The 27992-nt window shown below is 42.1% G+C and overlaps 3 protein-coding genes and 1 long non-coding RNA gene across 5 annotated transcripts in view; all 4 read right to left on the bottom strand.

The window, feature by feature from the left end:
* Positions 1 to 7: 7 nt before the first annotated feature.
* Positions 8 to 3462, bottom strand: LOC137611043 (gap junction delta-2 protein). 2 transcript variants are annotated; one of them, XM_068339016.1, is made up of 2 exons: positions 2963 to 3462; positions 8 to 2063 (listed from the first exon to the last, which is right to left on the bottom strand). In XM_068339016.1, exons 1-2 carry the CDS (start codon positions 3031 to 3033, stop codon positions 1220 to 1222), a joined length of 915 nt encoding a protein of 304 aa, XP_068195117.1. In that variant the 5' UTR covers positions 3034 to 3462; the 3' UTR covers positions 8 to 1219. The 2 variants fall into 2 exon arrangements, with proteins under 2 accessions (XP_068195117.1, XP_068195118.1); XM_068339017.1 differs by having other exon boundaries at positions 3321 to 3462.
* A 1390-nt stretch (positions 3463 to 4852) lies between these two features.
* On the bottom strand, positions 4853 to 8059 carry LOC137610477 (actin, alpha cardiac muscle 1). Its single transcript, XM_068338037.1, has 7 exons — positions 7965 to 8059; positions 7356 to 7494; positions 6753 to 7077; positions 6504 to 6665; positions 6151 to 6342; positions 5184 to 5365; positions 4853 to 5103 (listed from the first exon to the last, which is right to left on the bottom strand). Exons 2-7 carry the CDS (start codon positions 7482 to 7484, stop codon positions 4960 to 4962), a joined length of 1134 nt encoding a protein of 377 aa, XP_068194138.1. The 5' UTR covers positions 7485 to 7494; positions 7965 to 8059; the 3' UTR covers positions 4853 to 4959.
* Positions 8060 to 14063: 6004 nt separating this feature from the next.
* LOC137610895 (uncharacterized) lies at positions 14064 to 16115 on the bottom strand. Its single transcript, XR_011038554.1, has 2 exons — positions 15932 to 16115; positions 14064 to 14701 (listed from the first exon to the last, which is right to left on the bottom strand). It is a non-coding gene; the product is annotated as an uncharacterized lncRNA (long non-coding RNA).
* A 1155-nt stretch (positions 16116 to 17270) lies between these two features.
* Positions 17271 to 27992, bottom strand: part of aqr (aquarius intron-binding spliceosomal factor) — a 40278-nt gene continuing 29556 nt past the window's right edge. Inside the window, exons 32-36 of the mRNA XM_068338796.1 lie at positions 25172 to 25342; positions 21864 to 21949; positions 19161 to 19335; positions 17889 to 17999; positions 17271 to 17739 (exon numbers count right to left, since the gene is read on the bottom strand). Of these exons, the coding sequence (XP_068194897.1) occupies positions 17395 to 17739; positions 17889 to 17999; positions 19161 to 19335; positions 21864 to 21949; positions 25172 to 25342 (888 nt within the window). The 3' untranslated portion in view covers positions 17271 to 17394. The remainder of the gene's footprint in view (positions 17740 to 17888; positions 18000 to 19160; positions 19336 to 21863; positions 21950 to 25171; positions 25343 to 27992) is intronic.

Raw genomic sequence — 27992 nt, 5'->3', positions numbered from 1 at the left:
ACATGAATCCCACTTTTATTTTCCACAGAAAAGAAAAAGGTCTTGGCTTTTTTTCTGGTTAATTTTGGTTACATTTAAAACCATCCTATGAAAAACTGTAGCACCAGAGCAGATTTCCATCACCCAGTCTTTGATAAAAATGTCAATTTGTGCTATTTCTCAGTTTGTTTTTTTTGATTAGCTATGATTCAGGAGAGACATTTAATTCTTGTATATAAAAAAGAAAATTACTTCATTTCATTTTCCAGTATTTGTAGAACAAAAAAAAAAAAAAAGGTGTATCTTTTTCCATTCAAATTACAACAAATACATTTAAAGCAAATGAAAAAAAAACAAAAACAAATGGGCAACATTTAGCATAATCCAAGCAGGGAATCAGCTTTCATGATGATTAATATATATTTATATATTTATATGTATACATATATATCATGTATATGTACAAGTATGGCACTTGATTACACGAAAGCAAGAAAACACTTCACAAATAAAAGCAGTGGGCGCTTTGGTGTGTCTTAAATTAAGGAACTCACAGACGTTAGCGTTTGCAGCAAATTCACCAGATACTGTTTTGCAAGTCAGCTATTAAGCAATGGAATAGTTACATATGTTAAGGTCAGTGGTGCAACACAGGCAAAAAACAAAAAAACAAACAAACATGAATGCTGCTGATGTATTTCAACTAGGTAGAACCATAGTCAGTATTTATATCTATATGCATATATAAATCTGGATGATAGGTTTCCTCTGTAATCACTGTGTATGGTGCCATTAGATGAAAACACATGGAAAGAAAGAAATATATTGAAAACACCGTCAGGTCAGTAGCACATTTTGGATAAGGTCAGGCCCTCAAGTGTTCACCTCTTAGTGCAATTTTTGCATTTTACTCTCTTCAAGTACAACAGAACAGCCCACAAAGAGTAAAGATGTGAACACCTCAGCACGGTCTCCGTTTTAACATCTTATATAGAATATAAACGTTACTAAAAAGTTGCATCAGTGCAATAATAAGTACACAAACGTGTAACCCACGCTTGCCATGAAGTCCTTTAAAGACAAAAATAAATAAATAATAATAATAATAATCTGCCCACTCTTGAAATCATGACACGGATTAGGCGCACGGAGCCGTCCTTCACATCCATCATGGTTTTTAGTTGTTGTTGTTGTTGTTGTTGTTTTTTTTACATCTTTTTCTCTCCTTTTTTCACGTGTGTTACACATAAGCGGAGTCACTCGACTGAGTGCGACCGAAATTAGGCACACTCATCCTCGGCAAGTCCTTATTTCTGATCTCATAAATGGACTTCCTCCGAGCCTGCACGCCTCGCACGGCCGTTTTGATTTTCCTCCAGCCCAGGTGATTGAGTTCCGCCAGGTTCAACACCACGCAAAACCCACTGACGGCGAACATGAAGACCAGGAACACTGTCTTCTCCGTGGGTCTAGACACGTAGCACTCGACATCTTTTATGCAGGGGTAGCGATCACATTCGTACACCGACGGGACGTTGAATCCATACAAGAAATACTGGCCCACCAAAAAGCCTATTTCCAGCGCGTTTCTGAAAACCACCTGGATGATGTAAAACCTGGAGATGCCCTCCTGCCGCCTCATTTTGGACTTTGTAGTTCTCATGGCCGAAGTAGGGATCTCTTTGACTTCTAAACAGTCTGGTTCGGCTTCTTTGGTGGAATTCTCCGTGTTCTGAAGTACTCCATTAACAATGGTGTTCTTGATCTTTTTGCTCTCGTCTCGCTTCAGTGAATCTTGATCCTTATCCAGCGTCAGATAGACTGTTGAGTACCGCCGCTCCTTCTGCTTGGCTGACTGATGCACCGAGTACGTGATAAAACAAAGGCTCGGAGTGCACACCATGATGATCTGAAATACCCAATATCTAATATGTGAAATGGGAAATGCCTTGTCGTAGCACGCCTGGTTGCAGCCCGGTTGTAAGGTGTTACAAACAAACATAGTCTGCTCGTCATCATAGACAGTCTCTCCAACTATTGCCACGATTAGAATCCGGAAGATGACCACCACTGTTAATAGGATCCTACAAGGCAAGCAAACAAACAAACAAAAAAAATGTGAAAATAAGTGTAAATAGATGTGTTATACAGATGTGCTTTCGTTGCGCGCTGACGCGCACAATCCAATAACTGTGTGTGTGTGTGTGTGCGTGTGTGTGTGTGTGTGTGCGTGTGTGTGTGTTGGACTTTACGGAGCTGTCCAGCGCTGAAATAGGACGCTCCGGAGGGTGTATAATAACGTCCCTCTCATTATGTGTCTGTGTGTATGTGTGTGTGTGTGTGTGTGTGTGCGTGTGTGTGTGACATGTGTGTGTTGTTGTTTTTTTCTGGTTCAATGGTTGAAGTGAAATGTGAAGAATCGGCGTTTGATTTTGCATCAAATGTGAGCGTTTTATTAGAAGTGTGTGTGTGTGTGTGTGTGTGTGTGTGTGTGTGTGTGTGTGTGTGTGTGTGTGTGTGTGTGTGTGTGTGTGTGTGTGTGTGTGATAGCGCCGATCGTGTCTCTCTTTCCGTCAGCACAGAGCACACAGCAGCACCCAAGACTCACCAACACACACATCAAATGGAAGAGTGGACGGGTGAACACATGAAATGACACATGGGTTGTTGGATTTTTTTTTTTTTGTTTGTTTTTTTTTTTTAAATTGGGTTTTAGACTGTTTGCAGCACCATCCTGGTTTTTCTGAAAATACAGCTGGTTTACTTAGCCGTCTCAGGTGGAGGGAAAGGTTAAAAAAGAAAAAGAAAAATAAGAATCTGAGACAACACGGGAAAAATCCACAACACAGACACGAAGGACTGGGCACCATGCTACAGAAGATCCTTGAGCCACAACACAGAAACGGGGGACTGGGAGCCATGCTAAAGACGATCCTGGAGGCTGCTGCGATTCTTCCTTTATTCTTTCTTTTTGTGATCTTACCTTCCTATCATAGTAGAGTGCTGCTGGACAGCAGCCTCCAGGAGCCTCTCTAGTATAGTCCATTCCCCCATTTCTGAGCATCCGGAGAAGACGAGAGCACAGCGGCACTCTGTTCAAATCCTTTCCAAAAAAAAAAAAAAAAAAAAAAAAAGGCGCGATATCTCCTCGTCTTGCTTCTGTCAGACTGTGGCTTGTGTCAGTCTCCAACGCGTCCAATTTTAACTAAACAATGCATCCGTCAGTGGATGCTGCTGCCGTCCCGGTCTCTCTCCGTCTCTGTGCGCTCTCTGGTTGGTTATGAGCTGAGCGCACGGCGCCAGTGCGCGTCCTGCTGTGTGTGCCGAGCGCTCCCACGGACCTTACCACACTTTTTCCTTGTCATGGGAGTCTGAGGGCTGATTACAACAAGCCCTCCTATTTTCGATCTGCAGATCAGGTTGATGAGCTACGCGCTACGTCTGGTTTGGAGAGAGGCTGGATTTAATGTCTTGCCAGAGTAAATCCGCCTTTAAGTAGTCCCCCCCCTCCCTCCCATGCGTCACGTACGCGCAGACAGGTCCGTGGAACGCAGCCAGAAGCACCACTGCTTCTGATTTCCAATATTTCACTTTTGCATCTAGTTTGCACCACTCAGTGGACACGGGGATGTGTCTAGACCGTCACCACGTTTCGTAGCTGGACTTTATACATTTTAGAATGACTGTTTTCACATTAGAATAAATGTAGTAACTCTGGCAACTTGATCTACGGAACCGTATGCGTCCCACAAGATGACTTCCCTTTGTTTTTCACTTATAAATGACACAAATAACGTTTCAAAGACGGGTGGTCTGCAGCCTTGACTGTATCGATGGCCTATTGTTTCACTTCTATGTGTGAAATGTTTGGCTTCATAAATGTATCCGATAATTTATCAAAAATAAATAAATAAAAACGTTCCCCGAGGTCTGAGGTCTCCCTCCAGCTGCTAGAGCCGTTGTTTGTCGGGTAGATGATTCTCTGAAACCACTGACAGAGTGAAAGTAACATCCGAGCTGCTAATCCCCTTACTAGTCTCTCTCTCTCTCCTCTCTCTCTCTCTCCTCTCTCCTCTCTCTCCTCTCTCTCTCTCTCTGTCTCTCTCTCCTCTCTCTCTCTCTCTCTCCTCTCTCTCTCTCTCTCTCTCTCCTCTCTCTCTCTCTCTCTCTCTCTCCTCTCTCTCTCTCTCTCTCTCTCTCACCTCTCTCTCTCTCTCTCTCTCTCTCTCTCTCTCTCTCTCTCTCTCTCTCTCTCTCTCCTCTCTCTCTCCCCTCTCTCTCTCTCTCTCTCTCTCTCTCTCTCTCTCTCTCTCTCTCTCTCTCTCTCTCTCTCTCTCTCTCTCTCTCTCCTCTCTCTCTAATGGTCTGTGTTGAGATCTAAAAATAGAACCGAAGTAAATGACCCCGCCCTGTGTACTGCTTTGAGATTTGATCAATTTGTGGCGCTGCGTAATATTAGATCAATGACTTTTGACATTAAAGTTAATGTGGCAACCTTGGAAATACTTGTGCGTGCGCGCGTCTGCGCGTGCATGCGTGCGTGTGTGTGTGTGTGTGTGTGTTAATATCGTTATCAATATTATTAATGGGTTCAGGTACAGGCCTTGTCCTGGGAAAACGGGGATTACCGATCACGTGACTTGGGGTGTTTTCACCGAAACTTGCCGCTGTTAATTTCTCATGAGGTGGTTTATCCTTTCCGCTCCCTCTAATCTGCTCTAATTCAAATCTCTTTAATAACGTTTACGCTTCCATCACGTGACCAAAAGGCAGATCTTCGTTGCTTTCGAGGGAGGGAGGAATTTTGTAGCTCACAAAGCTACACCTTTCAGATTGAAACCAGAAAAAAAAAAAAGGAAAGAAATAAAGATGCTCCTTCTGCAAGTTCTTGTTTATTTATAAAGCTATACATATCCACATATAAATTGCACTTGAGTGTAAACAAAGGTGGGAAGTGTGGTGACGCCTGGGATGTGGCGCTTAGAAGCACTTCCTGTGGACGATGGAGGGTCCAGCCTCATCATACTCCTGCTTACTGATCCACATCTGCTGGAAGGTGGACAGGGAGGCCAGGATGGAGCCGCCGATCCACACGGAGTACTTTCTCTCGGGGGGCGCGATGATCTGAACAAAAAAGTTATTTGTTAATCACAAGGCTCATTTCATAGAAATGTTGATCATATTCAACGATGACTTCATTTCACCTTAATCTTCATGGTGCTGGGGGCCAGAGCAGTGATCTCCTTCTGCATGCGGTCAGCGATACCAGGGTACATAGTGGTGCCACCAGACAGGACGTTGTTGGCGTACAGGTCCTTACGGATGTCAATGTCACACTTCATGATGCTGTTGTAAGTGGTTTCGTGGATGCCGGCAGATTCCATGCCTGTGCAAACACAGCGCACAAGTTAGTTTTACCCCCTACCACCCCCACCCCCCCAGCAGCTGTAAGAGCACATCTGACACCTCAGTCAGCTGTCGGTACAGGTGCTGAAGGGGACAGCTCCGGGGGCAACTGCGCGCTCCGTGGCGCAAAGGAGAACAAAGAACCCCTTCTTGAGATGACTCATGTCTATTTACCGGCTATGAAGTTGTAAAGCAGAAGATGGGTGAACTATGACCTTTGGATGATGATCATAAACAGGTGTACCATTGAGCAACAAATCTGTGTGTGTTTTAAATAAATATTATTTTTATTTAATCTAATTTATCAATTTAGTTTAGTCTGATAAATTAAATTTGTTCACCTGAAATTGGACAAATTGATCATTATGCTTTACAGTTTGTGATTCTCAGACGTCCAGGACTAATTCTAAGAGATAAAAATAAAGTAACTGGCTCTATTTTTTTCTGTCGAAGCATTTTCACGTTTTAAAATCTCCTGGATGACAGTTGAAAAGTATTCAAGCAAAAAAATAAAATTATATATATATATATAGATATATATATATATATATATATATATATATATATATATATATATATATATATATATATATATAGTTGTGTTTTCTTAAATCTTTTAGGAGGATGTTAGAGTCCTGTTTTGGTCACTGAATTGAACTCAAGCCTTGGAAGTAATCTATCCAAACTGAAGTCAAGTTACTGTGTGAACCGCTCCAGAATGGCGCAGTGATACAGCAGGTAAATTCGTTTTGCGTCTTTACGCACCGATGAAGGAGGGTTGGAAGAGGGTTTCCGGGCAGCGGAAGCGCTCATTGCCGATGGTGATGACCTGACCGTCGGGCAACTCGTAGCTCTTCTCCAGGGAGGAGGAGGAGGCAGCGGTGGCCATTTCATTCTCAAAGTCCAGAGCCACGTAGCACAACTTCTCCTTGATGTCACGCACGATCTCACGCTCAGCTGGAGGGGATCAGATCGATGTGACGTCAGTCAGACGAGCATCATACAAAAAAAATGTGGTTAATTACAAAAAAATAAAAATCGAGAAAAGTTTACTTTTTATATATGAAATAAACCCGCTCTAGTCACAATGTTTAGTCGGAATTTGTGGTCGCACTCACCGGTTGTGACGAAGGAGTATCCACGCTCGGTCAGGATCTTCATGAGGTAATCTGTGAGGTCACGACCGGCCAAATCCAGACGCATGATTGCGTGAGGAAGAGCGTATCCCTCATAGATGGGCACATTATGGGTCACGCCGTCACCGGAGTCCAGGACAATACCTGTTCGTGAAAGCGTGGAAATGAATTCCCACACTGATCCACGGGACTAAATACCTTACAGATGAGGAACCGTTCATTCATTCATACCAGTGGTACGTCCAGAGGCGTACAGGGACAGCACGGCCTGGATGGCGACGTACATGGCGGGGACGTTGAAAGTCTCGAACATGATCTGGGTCATCTTCTCTCTGTTGGCTTTGGGGTTGAGGGGGGCCTCTGTCAGCAGCGTGGGGTGCTCCTCTGGGGCGACACGCAGCTCGTTGTAGAAGGTGTGGTGCCAGATCTTCTCCATGTCGTCCCAGTTGGTGATGATGCCGTGCTCGATGGGGTACTTCAGAGTCAGGATGCCTCTCTTGCTCTGGGCCTCGTCGCCGACGTATGAGTCCTTCTGACCCATACCGACCATAACGCCCTGATGACAGCAAGAGTCGAGGAATTAGTGACACGGAACACTGATAACAGTCCCCAAAAAGAGAACATCATCCACAACATTATACGCAGAATTTGCGTGTTTTTATAGAGTGTAAATGTTTCTCCTTATCTCTTGTTGTAATGTATAGACAGATAAAAATCGATCCCCATTACGCGCAGTGGATTTGGCCCTCATCCAAACCCATGTACTGTATTTCTGTGTTCTAATAAACTCATACAGTTCATTATGGTCATGGGGTTTATGAATAATCTCTTTACCTGGTGACGGGGGCGACCAACGATGGACGGGAAGACGGCGCGTGGTGCGTCATCGCCGGCGAACCCAGCCTTCACCAGGCCGGAGCCGTTGTCACACACCAGGGCTGTTGTCTCCTCGTCGTCACACATGTTGTCAGCTCTGAGACACACGCACAACAGAACAGAACCGTCAGGACAGCAGATTGATGAAATCCTCTAAATGATCGACCAGAGCTGTTAGAGAATTTGCTTAGTATAAAATAAAAGAGAGCAAATTTGTGTTGACAACAAATGAATCATACCGATTTCATATGCATGGAAGCAAATAATGGAATGGATTGTTATGGAATGTGGTTAGTAGTTCGGGTTTTCTTTCTTGGATCACTGTGAATATTCTGTTTTCTACATCTTCCTCCACAATCCGAAAAACAAAATAAAGCTGCACGAACCACAGATGAAGCCAGTTTAGTGAAATGATCCGGCTGTTAGATGATGATGACATTTTGTTAGGCAAAGGATGACGTCGTTTCCATTGGTGTTAAGAGTCCTGCATCCATCTTCTTGTGATAAATCCATTGTTGGTCTTTTTTTTCTTTTTCATCCTTGCGTTATAGCCTTGCAGATACTCACCAGATCAGCGCCAGGCAGAGGCTCTTGACTATGTGAACCAGGGGTGCCGAAATGTCACATAGGGGCAATTTATACCCTGACGAGTGTCTCTAAGAAGGGGCCGAACAGTGCGACCCCTTCTCCATATTTGGTAGCCCATTGCCCCATTGACAACAGCCACTCCATGAATGGCATGACAAGGAGAGGGAAATCCCGCTCGGACGTTTGCGCACGCCGCCCATGTATGGAGGACTGTGGGAGCGCACAGACAATGACGCGCTTCTCTTTTTGATTTTTATTCCCAACGATAGATCTGAAATAAAACAACGCTGTCTCTGTGAAGGGCTTATTTAATTAATAATATCGACATGTTAGTAATGGAAGATTATCCAAAAAAAAAAAAAGGTTGTGATGACATGTAAAATTATATTTAAAAAATAAATGAAGAAATAAAATTATATCCCGAGGTTCTGTGAAGGTCTCCTGAACACATAAGTTAGACTGACAGGACACATGTACCGAATAGAGAGCGGGCTTATGCCACACAGCTGGTGTCAGCAGCTGTTTTACCGGAGGGCTCCCCACCGCCACATTTCAAAGGGGGGGGGGGGGGCGTCCAAGGGTGAGTGTGTCCCACAATCAAAACTGCTTTTTGTTTGTTTTTTTTGTGGTTAAATTTCAGATAAACCACACATTCCCAAGTAAGAGGACGCTGCTGGTCTCTCCTTATGATAAAGGAGAATATATTTGTGCAAATATGTTCAAATAATTTGCATAAAATCAAAAGAAATTTTTAATGAGCTGCATGGGCGTCACTGATGTGTTGTAAAGTTGATCCTTATGTCATGGTTCTGTGTTTAGAATGGTTTTAATTAATTCATCAAAGAGACAAATGCAAAGCAGATGTACAGAAAAAAGCATTTTCAACATTTGAAATTACAATTTATAAAAAATAAATAAATAAAAGTATTTTCTTTGGCATACTCGTCCTTCTAGGTCCAAACATGTGATAAATAGTGTTTTATATATTACAACTCAACGCCTGCATCCTCCTGCAAAGGAAACCTTAACAGATAAATTAAAAGCAACATAGCTCCTATTTGTAGTTCCCCAACATGAAAAAACAATGGAGAAAAAAAGGAGCATCTCTTGTTGTGACACATTCCATATTCTGTCTTTATTCTCGGGCTGAGGACAGAGCAAGACGCAGGAGATGACGTTGCCAGTTTACTTGAAGGGGATGGCAAGCGAGCTCTGAAGGCCTGTGAAATCACATTGGCTAAGAGCAGTGGATGGTCCCACCACAAGGAGGACAAGACAAAAGGGCACAGCACGCCATGAATCATGTGCTGCTGTCAGCCGACCCCGAGCCATGACCCTTCACTGGGTGACTCTTTGTTGTGGTCTTATGTAATGAACGGTATAGGCTGTAGTTAGCTTTAAGCATTTTTTTTTGCCCCAATATAAAAAAAAAAATATTGCTAACATGTTATTACCAGAGGATTTTTTAAAATATATTTTCAGTTCATCCATTGGTATGACAGCTCTCTGGATAGAGATTGAAGGATTCAGATGCTGCTCACAAAATCCTGTATGGTTGTTTTCACTGTTGTCTTACTGTCTGATCATTCTCCTCCTACCTGTGACCTGAGATTCTGCTCATTAAGCAGCAGCAGAGATGAGATAATAAGGACAAAATCATCCGGAACAAAAAGACTATTGATATTCTATTGGAATTACACATCATAAACAGAATGCAGACGCCTTTAAAGGACCCCGAGGGGAAGTCATTTGCCTTTTACAGCTAAGGTTTGTGTCTTAATCAATAATTTGCACACATATAGGAATGCCCCATCCTTGCTGCTGTGTATCATTTCAGCTGTTCATCACAAACCAGTTCAACAAAACGTTCTGAGAACACTTGTGTTTTGTACAACTCAATGCATTTATCTGTGTTTAGCATCAAGGGTGATTTAAAGGTCATGGCAGAGAGAGGACATCCTGCACCGCTCAAGGAAAATATGGTGTCTTCTCCCTGGCCCGGGTGCTGAATGCTGAGTGGCAAGTTGCTGGCGTGTGAGGAGGTCCTCTGGGTGTTCCCGAAGGAGTGCAGAGCTGAGATCACAGGGAGGCTGCAGTTACACTGTAGACCTTTGCACTTTCTAAAATAACACACTTTAAATCTTTTTATTATTATATATCATCATTATTCTGTTTAAATTTCATACTGATACGACGTTACAGATTTATGAGTTGATGCACGTAAAGATTTGTCCGTTTTGTTCTCCAACTGCCTCATGCAAAAGGACAGGTCGCCCACTCCACCTTGTGTGTACTTGTGTGTACAAGAGGGTGAAATTACAGAGCAGTGTGTGGTTAATGGAAAGGCCTGTAGTATTCTGTCATTATCTCTATCACTCTCTCCACCTTCCAGGTCTGATTGCAGGCAGGTGGAGGAGGATTTTTCTCAGATGTCTCGGATCTCAATAAAAGCTCTCCTGATGCTCTTGTTGAACGTCAGTCCATCTGGAAGACACCCTCACCTTGGCTTCAAGGACCTTAGCTAATAGAGAAGATCTGTGAGAGGAAAACAGAGTAAATTTGGATTGATGTTTGGCAACAGACTTCTATCCTCATCATATTTTGGGCAGATAAACTATTTATTACACATAAATATTGCAATGTACAGACTAGCACTGGGCACCAATTTTTTTTAAAAATTGCTTTGTAATAATTTGTCTCAGTTTATAACCCATGTTTATAGGAAGGAGTGAGGTATTGTCAGTCAACACCGAAGGGAAGAAAATGAGGTTAAAATGTGCTTTGGATTGAAAATGAAATATTCATGAATCAAATTTGAATAAGCAACAAAATCGACTGCTACCCAGATTTGTAGGTAGGCTGCTCAGCACCTTGTCTTTATAGGGAACCCTAAGTACTGAATCCGGAGCTGTTTTGGTCGTGGCTTAGAAGGTCAGGACTGATAGGGAAAGCGGTGAATTTTTAGGCAAAACACCCAAACAGCTCACCAAGAAGAGGTTCAGTAAATAGGCTTTTACTGTCTGATAGTTGTGAATATATTCACACTGCTTCAGCCATAACAAGATGTTAGTTATTACAATGTTTTGCCATATGCATCCCCCTATCTGGCTCAGGGAGGTGGTTATGAAACCAAACCTGTCCCAGCCTGAAGACTAAAGACTAAAGAGTCCCCCCTTTGGGATAAGTTGTGTTGTAATAAATAAAGCAAAATGCTTCAGTTCAGAGAAGTTTGCTTGCTGCTCATGTCTGCATGACCCCATCTGCTCTTCTGTCATTCTGTTTCATGTTTTGCTGTCCGTCTCACCGGCTTCAAACATGTGTGCAAGATAAAAGTCAAGATGTTTTTACTCTGAAGTCCCAGTGAATTTGGAGGAATTCTACCTTTGATTTTTAGAAGACATGAAAGTAAACCTGTAAGTCTACTGTCTAATTTCGATTTATTAAATTGCGGACAAAAATCTGTAGAGCTAGAAGTATTAAGGTCAGTCACTTATAATAAAATATCATAGAATATGAATGTAAAAATGTTAAGACATATATTTCACAGGAAGATGACGTGATAAGGGTCTCGTTTTAAATGGTAAACATGACTTAAAGGGAAAATGCTTATGAATAAATAAAAATGTATGGAAAAATAAGAAGTCATGAAACCTTTTGAAATATACAGTACAGAACACTTATGTACAGCACTTTCATAAATAAAATTCCTAAGTACTTTTGTGAACAAAAACTTAAGATAAAAACAACCAAGAGTTCAGAAATATAAAAGTGAAAATCAAATGATGAAACACAGCGGTAAATTAAATATTCATAAACACATCCATTAAACAGAAATTTTTTAAAAGGGATTTAAAAGATGTCAAATTTTCCCCGATTGCATTCCAAAGGCTGGAAAAAAAACAAGTCCTGCTCACTTGTCTGGGAATAACCAGCAGATCTGCTGATGCACTCAGGCACACAACATGTAATTTGGATGATGTACTTTGGAATAATGACATTTAATTCATTTAAAGTAGAAATTTAAAACAATATGGAAAACACAGACACAAAACATAATTTCCTTGTGAAATTTAGTTTTCGAGTCATGACAATTTAACTTGTCCAAAGACAATCAAGAGACAGAAAACATAACCAATCGTCACAAAGACTGTTATAAAATGATTAACTCCTGTGAACAAAATCCCAACCAAAAAACAAAAAAAACCCCAAAACCCTTGATATTAGGGCTCCAACAACAGATGACTTAAGGTCAGTGAATTAGTATGTGCCAGATGAAAGTAGTAATTTACCACGATCTTCCTCTAAAATGTTTGGTGAAGCACAAGCGCTCGCTCCCATTTTTGTCATGATAGCTCAGAGCGCAGGGTTGAGTCACAGAGGTTGAAACTAACAACTAGCCTTAAAGAAATGGTATTAAACACAGCCCGATCGGCACGATATATAAAAGCACAAGCCTGATGTGAATTAAGGTCAACGTTAGAGTTTCACGTGGTTTAGCAAATAATGAAGAAAAGTGGGATGGTTTAATGTAATAGACTAAAAAAAAAAAATGTCATTGTATTAATTTGCTTTCTGCCATCTCATGCAGTCATCACATGAGTTTTAAATGGATTTACACACCAGTTGGTGCATAAAAGTTGCACACTCCAAGCTCTTCATTGAATACTTTTCACTCTTTCCACTGAGGGTCTGCTTTCAACACTCAGTAACTTATTTAGACATGAACCCCACCATGTCAAAACTTTAGAGCACCCATCTGATACTTGAGCCTGTGGATCAGACCCTTTGTAGATGTCAAAACTTTTCTATCTTTATTGAAGATACTTGCTTTCAAAAGACTGAGTCTAGGAGTGGAAAAAGAAACCTGAACCTCAAAACTTTCATAACACTCACACTCTCCAACTCACAACTTTATATACTGTATGACTCAGTCAGTCAGTGAAAACAAAATCTTCAGGTTACACTGAAGCACTGATGCTGTGATTAATCTTTGCTTCAAACAAAAGCAAGTGAGAGTGTGAAGTTAGAGATTTGTGGCTTTTATTTGTGCTCAGAGAGAATAAAAAGCATTCAAACCAGTTTTACCATTAAAATCCCAAAATTAAAGCATTTCTCACAAATGAAACTTTTAAGTGTGTCAGATCAATGTGATGATTTAAACATCCAGACTTCCGTCCATTATACATGAAGTGAATGCTGCATGTTAGTTGGGGCAGACAACTCGTACCCACAATACTCACATGATTGACATTGTTGACCTTAAAAAAAGACGTTACTACTGCTTCCTGATTGGAAGACAAGGTGAAGATGCAGCAGTTTTCCATTACTCATTACTGCACATCCATTCCCTCCCCATCGCCCTAACATCCATCTCTAGGCTCCAGTTAGGAGGTTCAAAAAGTTTGTCCTTTATTCCTTAATGCCTCAACATAAATACCTCTACAGGGAGCGACAACGATCAGAGTGGAAACTCAAAACCTAAATTATTATATCAAATATTTAAAACTTGTGAGTTGTCTAAATCACCTGTTACTCCTTTGCAATGACAGGTTAGCTTTTAAAGACATTTCTTCAGACTTTCAAGAATAAATCTAATGATTACATGAAAGTGGGATGTCATAGCGTATTACCTCCATGTCTGCATTTTCAGAAAGTGTTCTTTTTATTTTATGGTCCTGCACTATCACTGTCCCCAAGATGGTTCAGTTTTTACTGCTTTACGACAGTAAATATATAGTAAAGGCTGCTGTAGCTAAAAAAAAAACGAAAGAAAGGAAAGAGTGTTGGCTTAAAGCAGCTTCAGATTTGAGTTGATGGAGACAAAAGTTTAGTGAGAAGGAACCATGTTGAGGCGTTTCTGCTCCTGACTTGTTTTAAGTCATTTCTGAATTGGCTCAAACCATTTATGACCCTGAAATGGGAGAAAGCAGGTAAACAAAATTATTTGAAGTGAACTAGAACTGCATCTGTTCATGTCTGCAGCTTTCTCCATTTGCTTATTTACCTTCACTTTAAAAAAAATTACAGGAATTTTCCAGTAAATACTGCACACAATAAGTTAGTTGACAAACACAGAGGGCAAGTTCAAAGCACTTTTTAATCGCATTAAAAGTTTCCACACAGTCATTTATGAGTCTAAGCATTTCCATTGTTAAATTGCCATTTTCACTCTTATCTTCTCCTTGCAGTGTCATCATGAATTAAAGAGCAAGCACAGACCATGAACACAAAGCCTATTTCCTTCTTGACAAACCCATGCAAATTTGAAATCCATGGTTAATTACGTCTTAACAAAGCGAATGCAATCCATTCTTCAGACCTTTCGGACCTTTTTTTTGCCACATAAGTTACCGGAAGGTTCCTGATTGTGGCAAGCGCCAATCATTTCAGGATATCTCCAAATAAAACATACATGAACAGTTTTTTTCTGAAAATGAAGACATTTCTCTGTAGCCCCTCAATCTCTAATCCCGAAACAATCAGGACTGATCTCAACACAAGGGTTTGCAATGTCTCATGTTATTGGCGCATGTTCGACCCAGGTTGGCCCCCTGCATGAGGAGATCAGAGAGACGGTCCAATCCAAGGCAGGTGGTGAGGGGGCTGACCAGGCCGTAGAGACCCCCTAAAGTGATCCCGAGGGGCCATCCAAAGCACAGCAGGATCACAAACCAGACGATGCACCAGAAAAATGACCCACAGCTGGCCATCCTAGACTGGGGAGGAGAGAAGAAGATACTCGAGTTAATCAAGAGGAATGAATGGACAGTGCATCACAACAGCATTGGAGTTTGTGTCTGTGAGTAGCCGCTGCTCTTCAGCGATGATAGGAAATTTAAGTGTGCCATGTTGATGATCTGGTGGTGTACTTGTTGGGATTAGGCTGCAGCCTTGACAAGGCATGATAAGCTGGAAATCTCAAGCAATAACCTGTCTGGTGGACCGGCCACCCACTTCCACATTATAGTGGAATATTACTCACCCCCTAGCAGCAGATCAGCAGAGATCATGCACAACTTTGGTGATGATCATTACTTTATCTATCTGCACGAATAACAAAGAACAGCCAGAGGAATGATGAGACAGTCTGAGCTATAAAAACACCGGCGCTTTCATCCGTGGGAAAAACCTGCTATTTGAATGCCATCCGATGTCTGAAGCCTCCTTACCTGATGATTTATGCCAAGTGCAGTGGCAAAAATGTGTCAGTGAAAATGATTATCTCCAAGAAATGCATTAAGCAAGAGCAGCTTCTTCTCTTTTTTTTTTTTTAACTCACCAGAAATATTTCCCTTGAGGCCCAGCCTTGAAGAGATTCTAGAACTGAGGTCTTCTTGTTGTGTGTGAGAGCACTGAATGTAGTCAACTTAGTTTTAGATTTAAGAGACAACAGTCCGACCTCTCTCCCCACCTCCGGGTGCTACCGTGTTGACTCTGAGTTATGAGTAATTTCCTGTTATGACACCATCGTCAAGTAGGATTTGGCAATAAATCACACATTAAGCACGACTGTCCCATGGTGGATCCCGTGATTTTGGGAAACGCCTTCACATTACAAAGAAAGAAAAAAAAAAACACAATCCACTAAAATTATTCTGAGATAATAACTGCAAAAACCAGGACAAATGGTTTCAACTTTAACACATGCTCTGACACACTTCCCTTAAATCCTTCCTCTTGCATTTGTTTTTTCATTTTACACTATTGCAATCAAAACTGAAATCCCAAATTGTGTGTTTAAACACAACAAAACAATTTGCTGCATCACAGAACATGTATTCAGGAAAATTCTGGCAGAAACCTGCACAATCTGGCTGTTTTCATGACCGAACTGGCTACATGCTGTTAGTCTCTTGTAACACACCAGCCGGTTAGAAGGGGAAGCTTTGCAAAGTAGCCAATAACCTAACGTATACCTGTCGCGTCATTAAAAAAGACATGTTCACCTTCAGAAGAAAAACACTCTGGAGGAACTGAGCTCCTGATCTCCTCCTTTGCTCACAGTTATTCCTTCCAGTCTAGCAGATCGTGCTCGAAGGGATGTTTGTGTGTCAGCAGTAGCTACTTCCCACCAGTTAGTTCTAATTTACCACTGCACTGAATTCTCAAGAGGCCAGCTGGGAGAAAACAGAATGTCAGTAAGTAGAAGAGTTAAGGGGCGGGACATGGGTGCACAATGAAAACATTCATGTAACTGAGGGAAGCGTATTTTTACAGTCATGGGTTTATAGAAGATTAATTACTAAAATATGTGATGGGGCTATGCATATTTATCTTGTTGGGACATAAAACAAGTTTAAGGTAATTAAGTCATATTCCAGCATTGTGTGCTACTGTATATTGGTCTTTGTTGCCTGGGCTCCATGCCAACACTGTCTTTGAGGTGCAGCCTCAGCTGACAGATTATTTCTCTTATCTAACCTCTCAGTCTAATCCTCTCCTCGGATAACAGTAAGGCAGAGCCCGCTGCTCCGAAATACTCACTTCTACCTGGGGTGCCGTGCTCTCAGGAGATAGGGGGTGGGGGAAGCAGACATTACACGGCTCCACACTTGACTGCATGCAGAAAACATGTCTCTCCGCATCTATCAACACATGGTTCTCCATCAGGTCCTTTAGACCAGGGCCCAGGAGAGAGCAGCTGTGCAACTGACCTGTTCTCTCTCTGCCAGCCTGAGGTATGATGTAACAACAGCCAACCTCTGGTGCATGATAATGAATGAATTTCCAGTCTGTGTTTTCTCCTGCGGGGCTTTGTACTGTGTTAACCTCTTTATTTTAAAGTGGATTCACCTTTAAATTACCCAGATCTAGATTGGAACTTTTGAATGGATGTTTTCACGTCAACCACAACTTATTTTCTCGAATCCGGTCGTCGTCATCCGCTGACGTGAGCCGTTATGCCGAGCTCTGGAGTACTCCGCATGAAGTTATGAATGGCAGAGGATTTCAAGCTGGTTGAGTGACTGTGTACATCCAGAGGGCAACTTAAAATCCCCCAGCATGCACGCTGGCCCCTGGGTGAAGTGACTGACCTACAAATGCAGCTTAGTTGCAGCTTGTGTAGCTGGTATAGGATGAACCAATCAGATTTCAGTTGTGCTTAAAGTAGGGGGAAGCAGATGACTGGATAGAAGTATCATGACATGAGAGATACAAGGCTCAAGCATGTTGACTATACACTGTTTGTCAGTGTATAGTGTGTGAGACGGATATAGATTAGACTCTTAAAATGGATCATAGGCTCTAATGGGTGCTAATACAGTAAAAAAAAAAAGGACAATGACGAATTTTAATTTTTAATAAAAAAGTATTGGATACAAAGTGAAATGCGCTACAAAAATTTAGTGAACACTTCGCCTCAAAAAATGTGGACCTCAATTAGACTGTAGCACTAATTGCGAAGGCTCTACAAATCTTCCTCCTCTCCGTTTTCCTCCCCGTCACTGTCGCTGTCTCTGCCGGGATGCTCGGGCATCTTAGCGTGGTCAGCTGTTTCCTCATTCTCTTTCATCTCGCCGGTTTCCTCCGACTGGGGCTCAGAGATCATCTCTCCTTCTGGGGTTTCTTGTTTCATGGGGGTTTCTTGCTCCATGGGGGTTTCTTGCTTCATGGGGGTATCTTGCTTCATGGGGGTATCTTGCTTCATGGGGATATCTTGCTCCATGGGGGTTTCTTCCTGCTGCTCCTGAGTAGATGGCTCTTTCTCAGTCTTGCTTGCTTGGGGAGGCAGAGCCATACTCTGCTGCTGCTTCTGGGAAGGAGACGAAAAGAGGATATAATTTAAAATAGGAATAGGGAGTTCTTCCACTTTTCAATCTATGCATATTCTCATTATCTTTTAACTTTCTATGTTATTAAGAATACCAAAAGTATGGAAAAGTGTTTTTCCTCCATCTGTACCTGTCTGTACTTCTCGGAGGTTTGGATCATGTGCATGTAAATATTATAGACCAGGTTGGCCATCTCTGGCATGTTCTTGATGATTTGGTCCGGCTGTCCAGAAGCATCTCTCTGAGGAAAGAAAACAAAATGTTTTTGCTTGCAATGTTAAGAACTACACCTGTTCTTGTTGGCAGTCATGGGCAATTATTGATCAAATGCAAATGTGGAGGGAAATTACAATTCATCTGCCCCCTACAAGCTTGCTTCTGAAAGCTAATCTTTCACTTGCTTGCTGCTGTCAGCGATAACTGCTCCACAAGCTATCAAAAGTTGAGGATGCAGAGCATGTAACTCTGCAAGATTAGTATGCAGATGGAATCTCGAAGACTAAACTGAAGGTGAGCAGAATATTCAGGCGGCTGGGGTGATGCCTCCTAAAGATGGGTACTCACAGAGACCCTGAGGGCATCATGTGAACATGAATGCACTGTCTCTGTTCAGTAAATCTTTTACAGTGCAGTCTTAATTTATAACATCAGGATGTTAATGTCCTCACCCACTGAAGGTGATTACACTTTGTCTTTTATCAACCAGCCCTGTCTAACTATTCTGTGAATACGCCTATATCTACATGGAGCATTAAGAAGCAGGTAACCTCTCTCTCTATATGTGCATATGTGTGTGTATATAAATATATATATTTTATTTTTTTCTGCTGCTAACCATCCTGCAGACGTTCTCTCGGAGTGTTGCTGCCTTTAAACTGCATTGGCGTGTAAGCATTAGGGGCTTACTGACTCCTGCGAGACAGGCTAAGCAGGGGCCGCATGTGTGTGCCCTAAAAGGGTTGTCCCCTACGGGGGTGAATACTCTAGAGTAAGAGAAAGTGTGAGAGGCTATGGGGTATTTTCGACACCCCTGTTGCCAAGCACGCCAGTCAGTTAGACACAATGACCAGACGACAGTCGTCTCATGTTGGCCTAGCGGGAACTGGGGGAGTGATTTTGCCTTCTGACCTTTTGGGGTTAATTTTAGCCCGACCCATGTTTCCTATGCTTGCTGATGGCCACTGCAGTATGCTCTTAAGTGACCAGAGTCGGTGGGTAAAGCTGCTCTCAGACGTGGAACGAGTGAGAACCAAAGGGGAATGAAGTCGCTACTCAGAATACAGAGGCGGGATTAGAAAAAGACAGGTGACCGTTGTGGCAGTGATATGGAAGGATGTTAGAGGGCGAAACAGTTGTATGGAAATGGAATCTAGCATGTGCATGTGTGTGTGTGTGTGCATACAGGCTGTTCCTGGCTGTAGTATTCACGCGGTCTGATGTGCAGCTGCAGAGGTCTGGCGGTGAGCTGGTTGAAGGCAGGAGTCAGCTCGAAGCAGTTTTGGAACAGCGACACTCGAGCAAAGATGTAAAGACCCAGCCGGGCTCTCGACATGGCGACTACCAGACGCCTCACATCCCTGTGGAGTGATAGTGGGAAAAAAAAACAAAAAAACAACAGTTGAAAATTGGCTTGTCACAGAAGTAGAAGAAGAGGAAAGAAAGAATATGCAGCGCTGGGGGAGGATAGTGTGACACTATGAGGGAATCATGTGTAGGAACATCAACAAAAAAGTGAAAGCGGAAGGATGGAGTAAAGGGAGAAGGCAGTGAAGTGTAGGAGAAGAGAGGTTTAGTGAAGGATTTAGCGAAGCAGCAATAGGTGGGAGGGGGGTGCAAATGTAGGAGCTAAGATGGAAAAACATGAAAAGCAAAGGACTGATACACAAGCAGAAAGAAAAAGGGGGAAGGGCGTGAGATGACAGACCAGTTACTTTTTTCTGTCATCCAGTAGAATTAAGAGATTAGAGGCAGAGAATGAATGAAACCTGCTTGGCTTGCAGTCGTAGCCAAAGTGGTTGTTTACCAGCAGAATGCCACTCAAATCTACGTTTACCCGATGTAAACCCAATATAATGTCGCCATATTTAAATGTGTTTTTGTGGTACATATGTATGCTTTACTCCTCACACAAATAGTTGAAGTTGCAGTAATCAAACACGGTGGAATAGAGAGGGAAATTCAAAAAGAGTAAAAAATGACTAACTGATGAATAGATAGATAGATTGATAAATATACTTTATTTATCCCAAACTGGGAGATTTAAACCAAACTGGGAAATTTAAATGTAAGAAAAAAACGTTCATGCTTATACAAATCTAGAGCACAGAGAAAGTCAAAGTATATAAGGGGGAAGAGGTGTTCGTCTGGTGATTTGATGCACAGGAATTTGGTCCATATCCATGATTGTATGCATTCACTTCAAAACAAATCAACACAAACAGGTTGAAACACGGCCAAAAATGTGGGACATGTCCACCTGCTCTCATGCGCTTCATGAGATTAAGAGGATTATTTCCTGCAAAATGCATGATGAGTTTTATATATGTGTAAAAAAAGAAAAAGGAGAAAAGGGCTTATAGAAACCATTATGCGAGGTTTATGGGATGTGTTCATGTGTGATTACTGGAAATTTTAAGCATTGTACAAAACTCGAAATCATAAGATTTCCATAGAGACAAACTGCAAAACCTCACAACCAATGAGCAGAGAGCTGTAAAAGAAACAAACCAATCAAACAGTATGATAACCCGCGGACACGGCGCTACTGAGAGACGCCCACCTGGGCTGAGCAGTGACGCGGCAGGGCATGGTGGACAGTGTTTTGAGCTCGTGTGCATGTCAGAGCGCATCTGGATCTGTGCATCCCTGTCACAGACGGTTCGTGCATGCGAACACGTGCATCAGCAGGAACGCTTCGCCCGTCAAGGCGAGGGTCAGCTCGTCACACGCCATGGCCTCTGCGGTTGTTATGGCAGCAGATTGCCGCGAGGGAAGGTGCAGGGAGAGGGGAGAAGGGAGAGGACTCTGGAGACGAATCATGAACAACTTCTCTTTGAACTACTGAGCTGACCATTCAATGGAGGCAAAGATATGAATGAAAGTGAAGTCAAACTAAGATTAAATTTAAAATATCTTTCTAAAACTTTTTATGTGTAGCTGCACGGGACAGAAATTTGTATAAAATCCATGTATTGGGTTTCCATGAGTGTTCAAACCCAGGGAAAAGCTGTGTTTGTCCGCATGTCGCCATGAGTGTGATCAAGGAACTCCATGAACATAACCAAATGCAGCTCAGCGGTCACAAACGGAATGAATTATCATTTATGTGATGGGGGTGGGGGGGTGAGCGTGCTGGCAGCACACCTTTGATGAAACTGTAAGCAGAGCAGCTGATATACAGCCCATAACCACGAGGCGTCGGCGTGGCGAGCTTAAGTACTGGAAGAGATTGGCCTAAAATGTATTGAATTAAATATGCAGCGAATCGATGTGGAGGCCTCTTCTGGATCACGCAGAGGAGTGAAAAGGCCGTTTGTCTACTAATACAGTGAAATGGAGAGGGAGGTGGGAGCAGAGAGATAAGGAAACGGAGCTGGGGGACTGATAAAAGTTTAAGCCGGCCGAACAGACAGGAAAAGATATGGAGATGTAAAAACCTACCTCTGCGGTTTGGTTAACCATCACACCTCTCATGACGAGTGTTATATGGTATTATGGTATGCCTTTGATCAGAACTGAGGCCTTTGTTTCATAGTCTCAACCCAATCATCAGAGCACAATGGCCTCACTTAAAGGTACAGTCGGCTGCGTGCGCTCGTGTCCTGAAGCACCCTTTACCCTCCCAAGCTGAAAACACATGCCATCTTCAAGGCAGCCAGTGTTGCCCCCCCGGCAAACTTCATTAAGTAGTTACACATTACAAAAGCAGAACGCCTCCTGAGAGCAGCGCTCTCCTGAGACTTTATTGCCTATATTTTTCGCTGTGTCGCCTCTTTAGAGGATGTGTAGATCCTATTACAGAGGTAGAGCTGCTGAAAGTGTCCTGATTTCTGGGGGGATTGAGACGAGCTTTTCTGTTCGGCTTTCATCGAAGTACAGTAATTACCTCAGGTGTCCCACGGCTTTGGTGCGGACCAGGGAGAGGATGATGTAGTCGTTCTGCTGACCCTGGAACCTGTCCACTGTTGTCACCTGCACACAAATAAACACATTAATATTAAAGCTATGCTAACTGAGCGATGATGCATATTGTAAAGTACACGTGTGTTTTGCGTTTTGGATGGTTTGAGGGTGTCTCACCGTGAGTGACAGACAAAAAGATCACTGTAGTTTTATTTAAACATGTGTTCTGTAACATGAATATGATATGATATGCGGCTGATAGCAGTAGGGACATCCTGGCCCCTACAGAATGGGGTAGAACACAGTGATCGTGTCAGGGTTTCATGATAAAATGTATTCAGTTGCATCACGTTGTGGCTCTCTGAAGGATTTTTATTTGTGTCAGCCAGTTTTCTGTATTGTCCTGATGATTCTGTCCTGTACATGAAGAACACCGTTGTGTTTTGAGGTAGACTTTACATAATACAGACGACACACTGTACTTCACAGTGTATCTTGGTAATTGCACTGGAAACCCAGTTAGGCAAGAGATGTTCTGTCCAGAGGTTGACAGATTTATCGGTTTGGCTGCTTAGTCCCCGTCACGAAGCAATTTCTGACGCTTCAATTTCTTTGGTTTCATGAGGGTGGCTAACAGAGATCCACAGTTATGAGAATAAAGAACTTATTGAAGCCAAAAAATAAATAAATAAGAGATGGACAAGTCCAATTCATCATGAACTACCACAAACTTTTTTTACAGGTGTTTTCTGATCTCTTCTAGTGGGTGTGGCTTTCAGGGTACAGTGCCTACAGCAGGAGGGTACTCGATGAGAAAAAGCAAAGAGGTCGGCCTTTCACTTATGGATCCACTCTGTGCAGCGGATCAATAGGACATCAGCCGCCATCGAGAACTCCCACGAACCCCAGACTACGGCAAACAAACTACGAATGAGCCACGCTAAATAAATCATTCTGAGGTCGCTGTTATGAGGTTTCACAGGTGACAAGTAGAACGCAAATTTCTAATGTTAAAGTCAAACGGTGCTTTTCTGCATCCATACTCATGTTCATACAACTGTGGAGTGTAGACAGATGCTTCAACTACGGACTGTTTAAATACACAAACTGACAATGCTTTAGCACACAGACAGGATGGTGACAATGAAGCCCACATTATAGATAGAGAACCCCCCCACCCCACCAAGGCGAAGCGTTCGGCATGATGTTTAGTTATTTATGAGAAATCTTCTAGGGAGTGAATTACAGAGGTCATGTCTTTGTGGGACACACTTATCTGCAAATAGAAGGAAGCACACAGAGAACTCTGCAAACTACACACAGTTTTGTTTTTCCACTAACAAATCATTTACTTTCCTCTTCTAGAGAGGAGAGTAAATCATCTTCTAGAAAACAATGACACCATGTCCTTCAACTGATAGACGAGCACAGATCTCTCTTTGTCGTTATTTGTTAGGCACTCCTGCTACATCTGAATTACAGCAATCACAGCAATGGAATGTGCAGGAGCCAGACTGGCAGATTATTTAATTCTGATGTCCAGCACAACCATTACTGGGATTACGATTGGAATGTCTTGGTTTAGTCTCACTCTGAATGTTGTTAGTGTTGTTGTGAGTGTGGGAGGGTCACAGTTAATTTTAGGACTTAAAACATAGCACCAAAACAAGTGGGAGATCAACTAACATCAACTAAAGACGGATTAAATGACACCACAAAGATCATTAGAGACGTCTGCAGAGCACTACTGCATGTTTACACTGTGGATACATTTATTTAGACTGTGGCTGGTGCAACGTGACCTTTTGTGTCCTTTTCTGTCAAATTCAAGTCATCCCAGTAAAATGGACCGGCTGTTGACGTCTGCATGGTTTTAACCATTTTGACATATTGTCAGAGCCGCTGTGCACCCAAATGCTTAGTGCTACGACCTTTCAGCTACTCAGCACTTTCTCACAAGAGCCCCTCTTTCTTTTCCATCTCTCTACGGCTGTCTTTCCTTTCTAAATCTAAAAGATCCTGTCACCCCCAGTCACTTTACTACTGAGCATGCATCCTGCCTAAGGCCACCAACGCATTGAATGACGCTTCATGTCTTTGTATCGCTGGACATTTAACATGACCAAGCACATTTTTTGTCCAACTGTCAGAACCTGTCATGCACTTGAGGATAAAACAACAAGGTAGCTCAGCTCCAAAATACAGACGCGACAACAGGATTGTCATGAAAGAAAACCGCGTGCATGCAAAGGCATAGAACAAAAGTAACTGCCTGCTTTTTAGACAAACAAGCAGGTAAGTTTCCAATCAAGTATCCAATAATTTAAAAAAAAGAAAGTCTGGTGATGATATCTATATAATAAAAAAGGCATTAAAAAAACAAAAATACCAGTAATCAATAAAATAAGCCAACAAGTCAACTTTATGATGGTGTTAAATTCAGGGTATTAGTCTATTAAATTCAAAATTTCTCACTTCAAATGAGATATTTCAATGTTTGGAAAATATGTCACGTTGTGAAAAAGAAAAGTACAAAGACAGAAACAACAACACCAACACACAGACGGGAGGCGTGCCATCCCTGTTCCACTGTGGCACAATGAAGTTCCTACCCTTGTGCCTTTCTCTTGCATCTTTCTCTGGCACGCAGAAATAGACTGCGACAATGTAAAATGTGTGAAAAGCCTGAAAACAGGAGACCAATGAAAGGTGAGTGAATGTGAATAGGGGAAAGAATGGAGAGAAAAACATAACCCGAGGCTAACCGGGGAAAAGCATTTAGCAGAACAAAAAGAAAACGGTTGCAAAACTGTGCCAAAGGCAGCTGACTTATCACAGTGAAGGAAGGGGTGGGGAATACAACGGGACCGATGTAGACGTCTAACAGCATCCTTCTGGGACGGATAAAGCATGTACTTTAACAAAAATATCCACAAATTAGGCAATCTAAAGTTTTATTCAAAAAATCAAATTATATGTAAATGTTTGTTTTTGCGTATTAAAATGAAATGTCTATTTCATTCATGCACATGCAAAGGTCTTACAAACACTGTATGTCACCCTGCAGTCGCACCATACAAACATGGGCATGGATATGCATGTGTGTGTGTCACACATGTTCCTACGGCAACCAGCCTGAGCACTACAGTACATATATAGGAGGTAAAAACAAGTGTGTTGGGGCTGTGAATTCCCTCCTGACATGAAGAGAGAAAAGTGTCAGCCCTGAGTGATAGGACAAGTGTGACCTGTTCAAGCATGTGATTCTGTGTGTCTCACATGTGTCCTTACCTTGTTAGGCTGGCTAAAGAAGGGGTTTCCAGCACAGCGCTGGTTGATGACATCTCTGATCAGGTGTTTCTGCCCGTTGTAGGTGGTGAGGATGCTGATGCGGTCAGCAGGGTAGCCCAAAAGCCGCATGTACATGTACAAAGCCACTGAATACTCGGCCTCTGCAAGGTTCTTTACAGGAAGATAGAGAACACGACAAGCTATGATTAAGATCAGTGTATTTAAGCATAAAATATTGTACACAAAAGAAAGGAGCAGCAGTTCGGAAACTGAGCTACTGTCTATCAGTATGGGGCTTCAGTCGTGGGTGAAAGTTGAAAACCTCTAATAACCATGTATGTCTTTGTGCTGGCACACCCAGAGACGTCTGCTGGGTTTGACATCTCCATTCTTCTCTTGTTTCTTGACATCGTGATCCAACTACTGTTTCTTGTCATGAGTTCATCCTTTCAGGCAGATAAAAGCCGACTCATTCACGCATGATCAGCCATCTGACTGGTTTGGAATTAATTGCTTCAGACAGAATTCAACACTGGTACAAAGGCTGGGACAAAATACCCTAATCTACGTATCGAAGTGAGACGGGAGAGCAGTGTACAGTATTTCTACTCGGGATAGATATTCAGTAACAAGGAATACCAGACTGTGTTTTCGGGACTGTAAGAAACACTTGCAATGGATTTCATTTTTCAGTCTGTAACACTGTACCAAATATTTTTAACTGGCATAATTGCTGACATATGTGTTGCAGGATTACATATATAAACACACCCATTTGCTCTTGTTATTGATCAGACATCCTAACAGTTAGGATTCTCTTAATTTGACAAAGAATTTACAAAAACAAAAACAAAAAATGCACGCTTCAGACATCCACTTTACAATCAACACATTCCTCAGCATGTGCATCCTGGCTCCAGAGCTTTCTTCTGCCCTTTGAGTTAAAAGAAAAAAAAAAAAAGAAAGAGAAAAAAGCCTTGCATTATTCATCCCGTTTCAATTACACCTGGACTGAGGCCTCACTTCTTTGATAATAATTTATGCAGCTTTGTCAACAGTTCCTGATTCAGCAGCACTGGAGTGAAGGCATCAAAAAAACAGTGGCGGCCTTTGTTCTTCTTCCCCTGTCACCTGTCTCCAAATGGCACAAAGTCTGAACTTTAATGACCAAACCAAGTTTTGACTTGTTTTTAGTTGAGTTTGGCAAAGAGCGTCAGGTCTGAACGAGTGATTACGAACAGAAAATATTCTACAAGGTCTACAAAAATATTAAAAATCAAGATATCATCATCATTGCTGTTTAAATTCATTTTATAATTTGGACTTAATCCCTTTCTTTTGACTTGAACGCAGAAAAAAAATTATTTGAAGCTTTGCTACAGAAATAAAGTTCAGCCCTGCATGCGTGACGCACTCACATGAATGCACATAGGGAATAATATTTAAGTAGACACGTGGTTGACATTTCCAGTCTACCTCGTGTGCATATTCAACATAAATGTAATCTAATGCCCTAAATCCACCGGATAGCCACTGGAGTCTGGTGCCAAAGACCCGAGGGCTACATGAGGACCGGAGAGGATGAAGGGGTTTGGAAATGGAGACAAACACTCACACCGTGCGTTTAGATAATAGGAGGTATAGATCATAACTGTCTGTACAGGAACAACAAGGCTTTATCCTCTTGGGCAATTCAAAATGTAGCTTATGAAGTAAAAAAAAAAAAGGCCGCAACAAACAAGCCTAGTTGCAAGCAAAAGACATTTTCTAACAACAGGAGATGTGGGTTTAGATAGGTATCCTACCATTTATGAGCCATTTGAAAAGTCAGGAAGGACTATCAACGGTCCCAGCCTCAATACAAAAAGTGCTTTAACAAATGAGGCGAAGAGGCAGGAACAGACCTTTGGACTGCTGAGCATCGGAGCGCTCCCACAAGCGTTTGTGTATACAAAAATTGTCCAGTTTCCGTCTAAGCGTGAAGCAGAGTAGTCGCGATGTTTGCTCAGCACTGATAGACATTCACTGTGCACCGCTTATAATTGCTTCTCTAGTGTACAGTTTATTCCTTCTGATTCCTAGAAAAGTGCATGCATGTGTGTGAGTCAGTGTTCACATGGATGTGCATATATGTGTGTGTGTGTGTCTGCCTCAGGCATAGTGTGTAATACTGCAGGTTCCCATGAGGAACATGAAAATGGCAACACGCAAATGGAGCTGATTTTCATGTGACCTGGTGCCTCGAGAAAAGCACATGGTCAGTATTTAAGCACAATAACAGGCCTCATACAAGTGAGCCTGCACAGCTCCAACTTGTGCAGCAATGTCACGATGAAGCAGTGCTATACTGTCATTAGTTTGTAAAATAAATAAGTAAATAAGTATGTAAGGAAGTAATATAAATTATTGTAATATAAGCTGCACCAATTAAGGTTTGAAAGAAAAAGAAACTTTGTACATATATAAGCCACGCCTGTCCATAAGTAGCAGACGTTGAGGTGTTGTAACATGAAATATTTCCACGGAAAGATTTTGAAAACTTTTAATTCATTTTTTCTGAGCAGTGCCTATAAATTGGCGGTAAAACAACGCTGCCATCTCCAAGGTCTCACCATCGATTTGTTGATGCTGAGGTTACGTGCAACAGCTCTGTTTTGTACTTGAGAACCAGACTGATTGCCTTTAACTTAAAAGCTGCTTCATACGGTTTTCTTCATTTGTTTTCCATCATAAAGTGTGTGTAAAATGTCTGTTCAAAACAAAATCAAATTATGGTAGCATCTTCTTCCCGCATTATCTCTTCCACCTGTCTATCCTGCTT

The sequence above is a fragment of the Antennarius striatus genome, chromosome 17 (assembly GCF_040054535.1).
Source record: "Antennarius striatus isolate MH-2024 chromosome 17, ASM4005453v1, whole genome shotgun sequence".
In the NCBI taxonomy this organism is placed as follows: Eukaryota; Metazoa; Chordata; class Actinopteri; order Lophiiformes; family Antennariidae; genus Antennarius; species Antennarius striatus.
This window is presented reverse-complemented; position numbering and strand designations above follow the sequence as displayed.

Bases quoted from the DNA above. Each gene is read 5' to 3' on its own strand.
- LOC137611043 (XM_068339016.1), bottom strand. From the start codon at position 3,033: ATGGGGGAATGGACTATACTAGAGAGGCTCCTGGAGGCTGCTGTCCAG. The intron at 2,064-2,962 runs GTAAGATCACAA...CTTGCCTTGTAG, and splicing joins CACTCTACTATGATAGGAAG to GATCCTATTAACAGTGGTGG.
- LOC137610477 (XM_068338037.1), bottom strand. From the start codon at position 7,484: ATGTGTGACGACGAGGAGACAACAGCCCTGGTGTGTGACAACGGCTCC. The intron at 7,078-7,355 runs GTAAAGAGATTA...TGCTGTCATCAG, and splicing joins TTGGTCGCCCCCGTCACCAG to GGCGTTATGGTCGGTATGGG. The intron at 5,104-5,183 runs GTGAAATGAAGT...TTTTTTGTTCAG, and splicing joins CCAGCACCATGAAGATTAAG to ATCATCGCGCCCCCCGAGAG.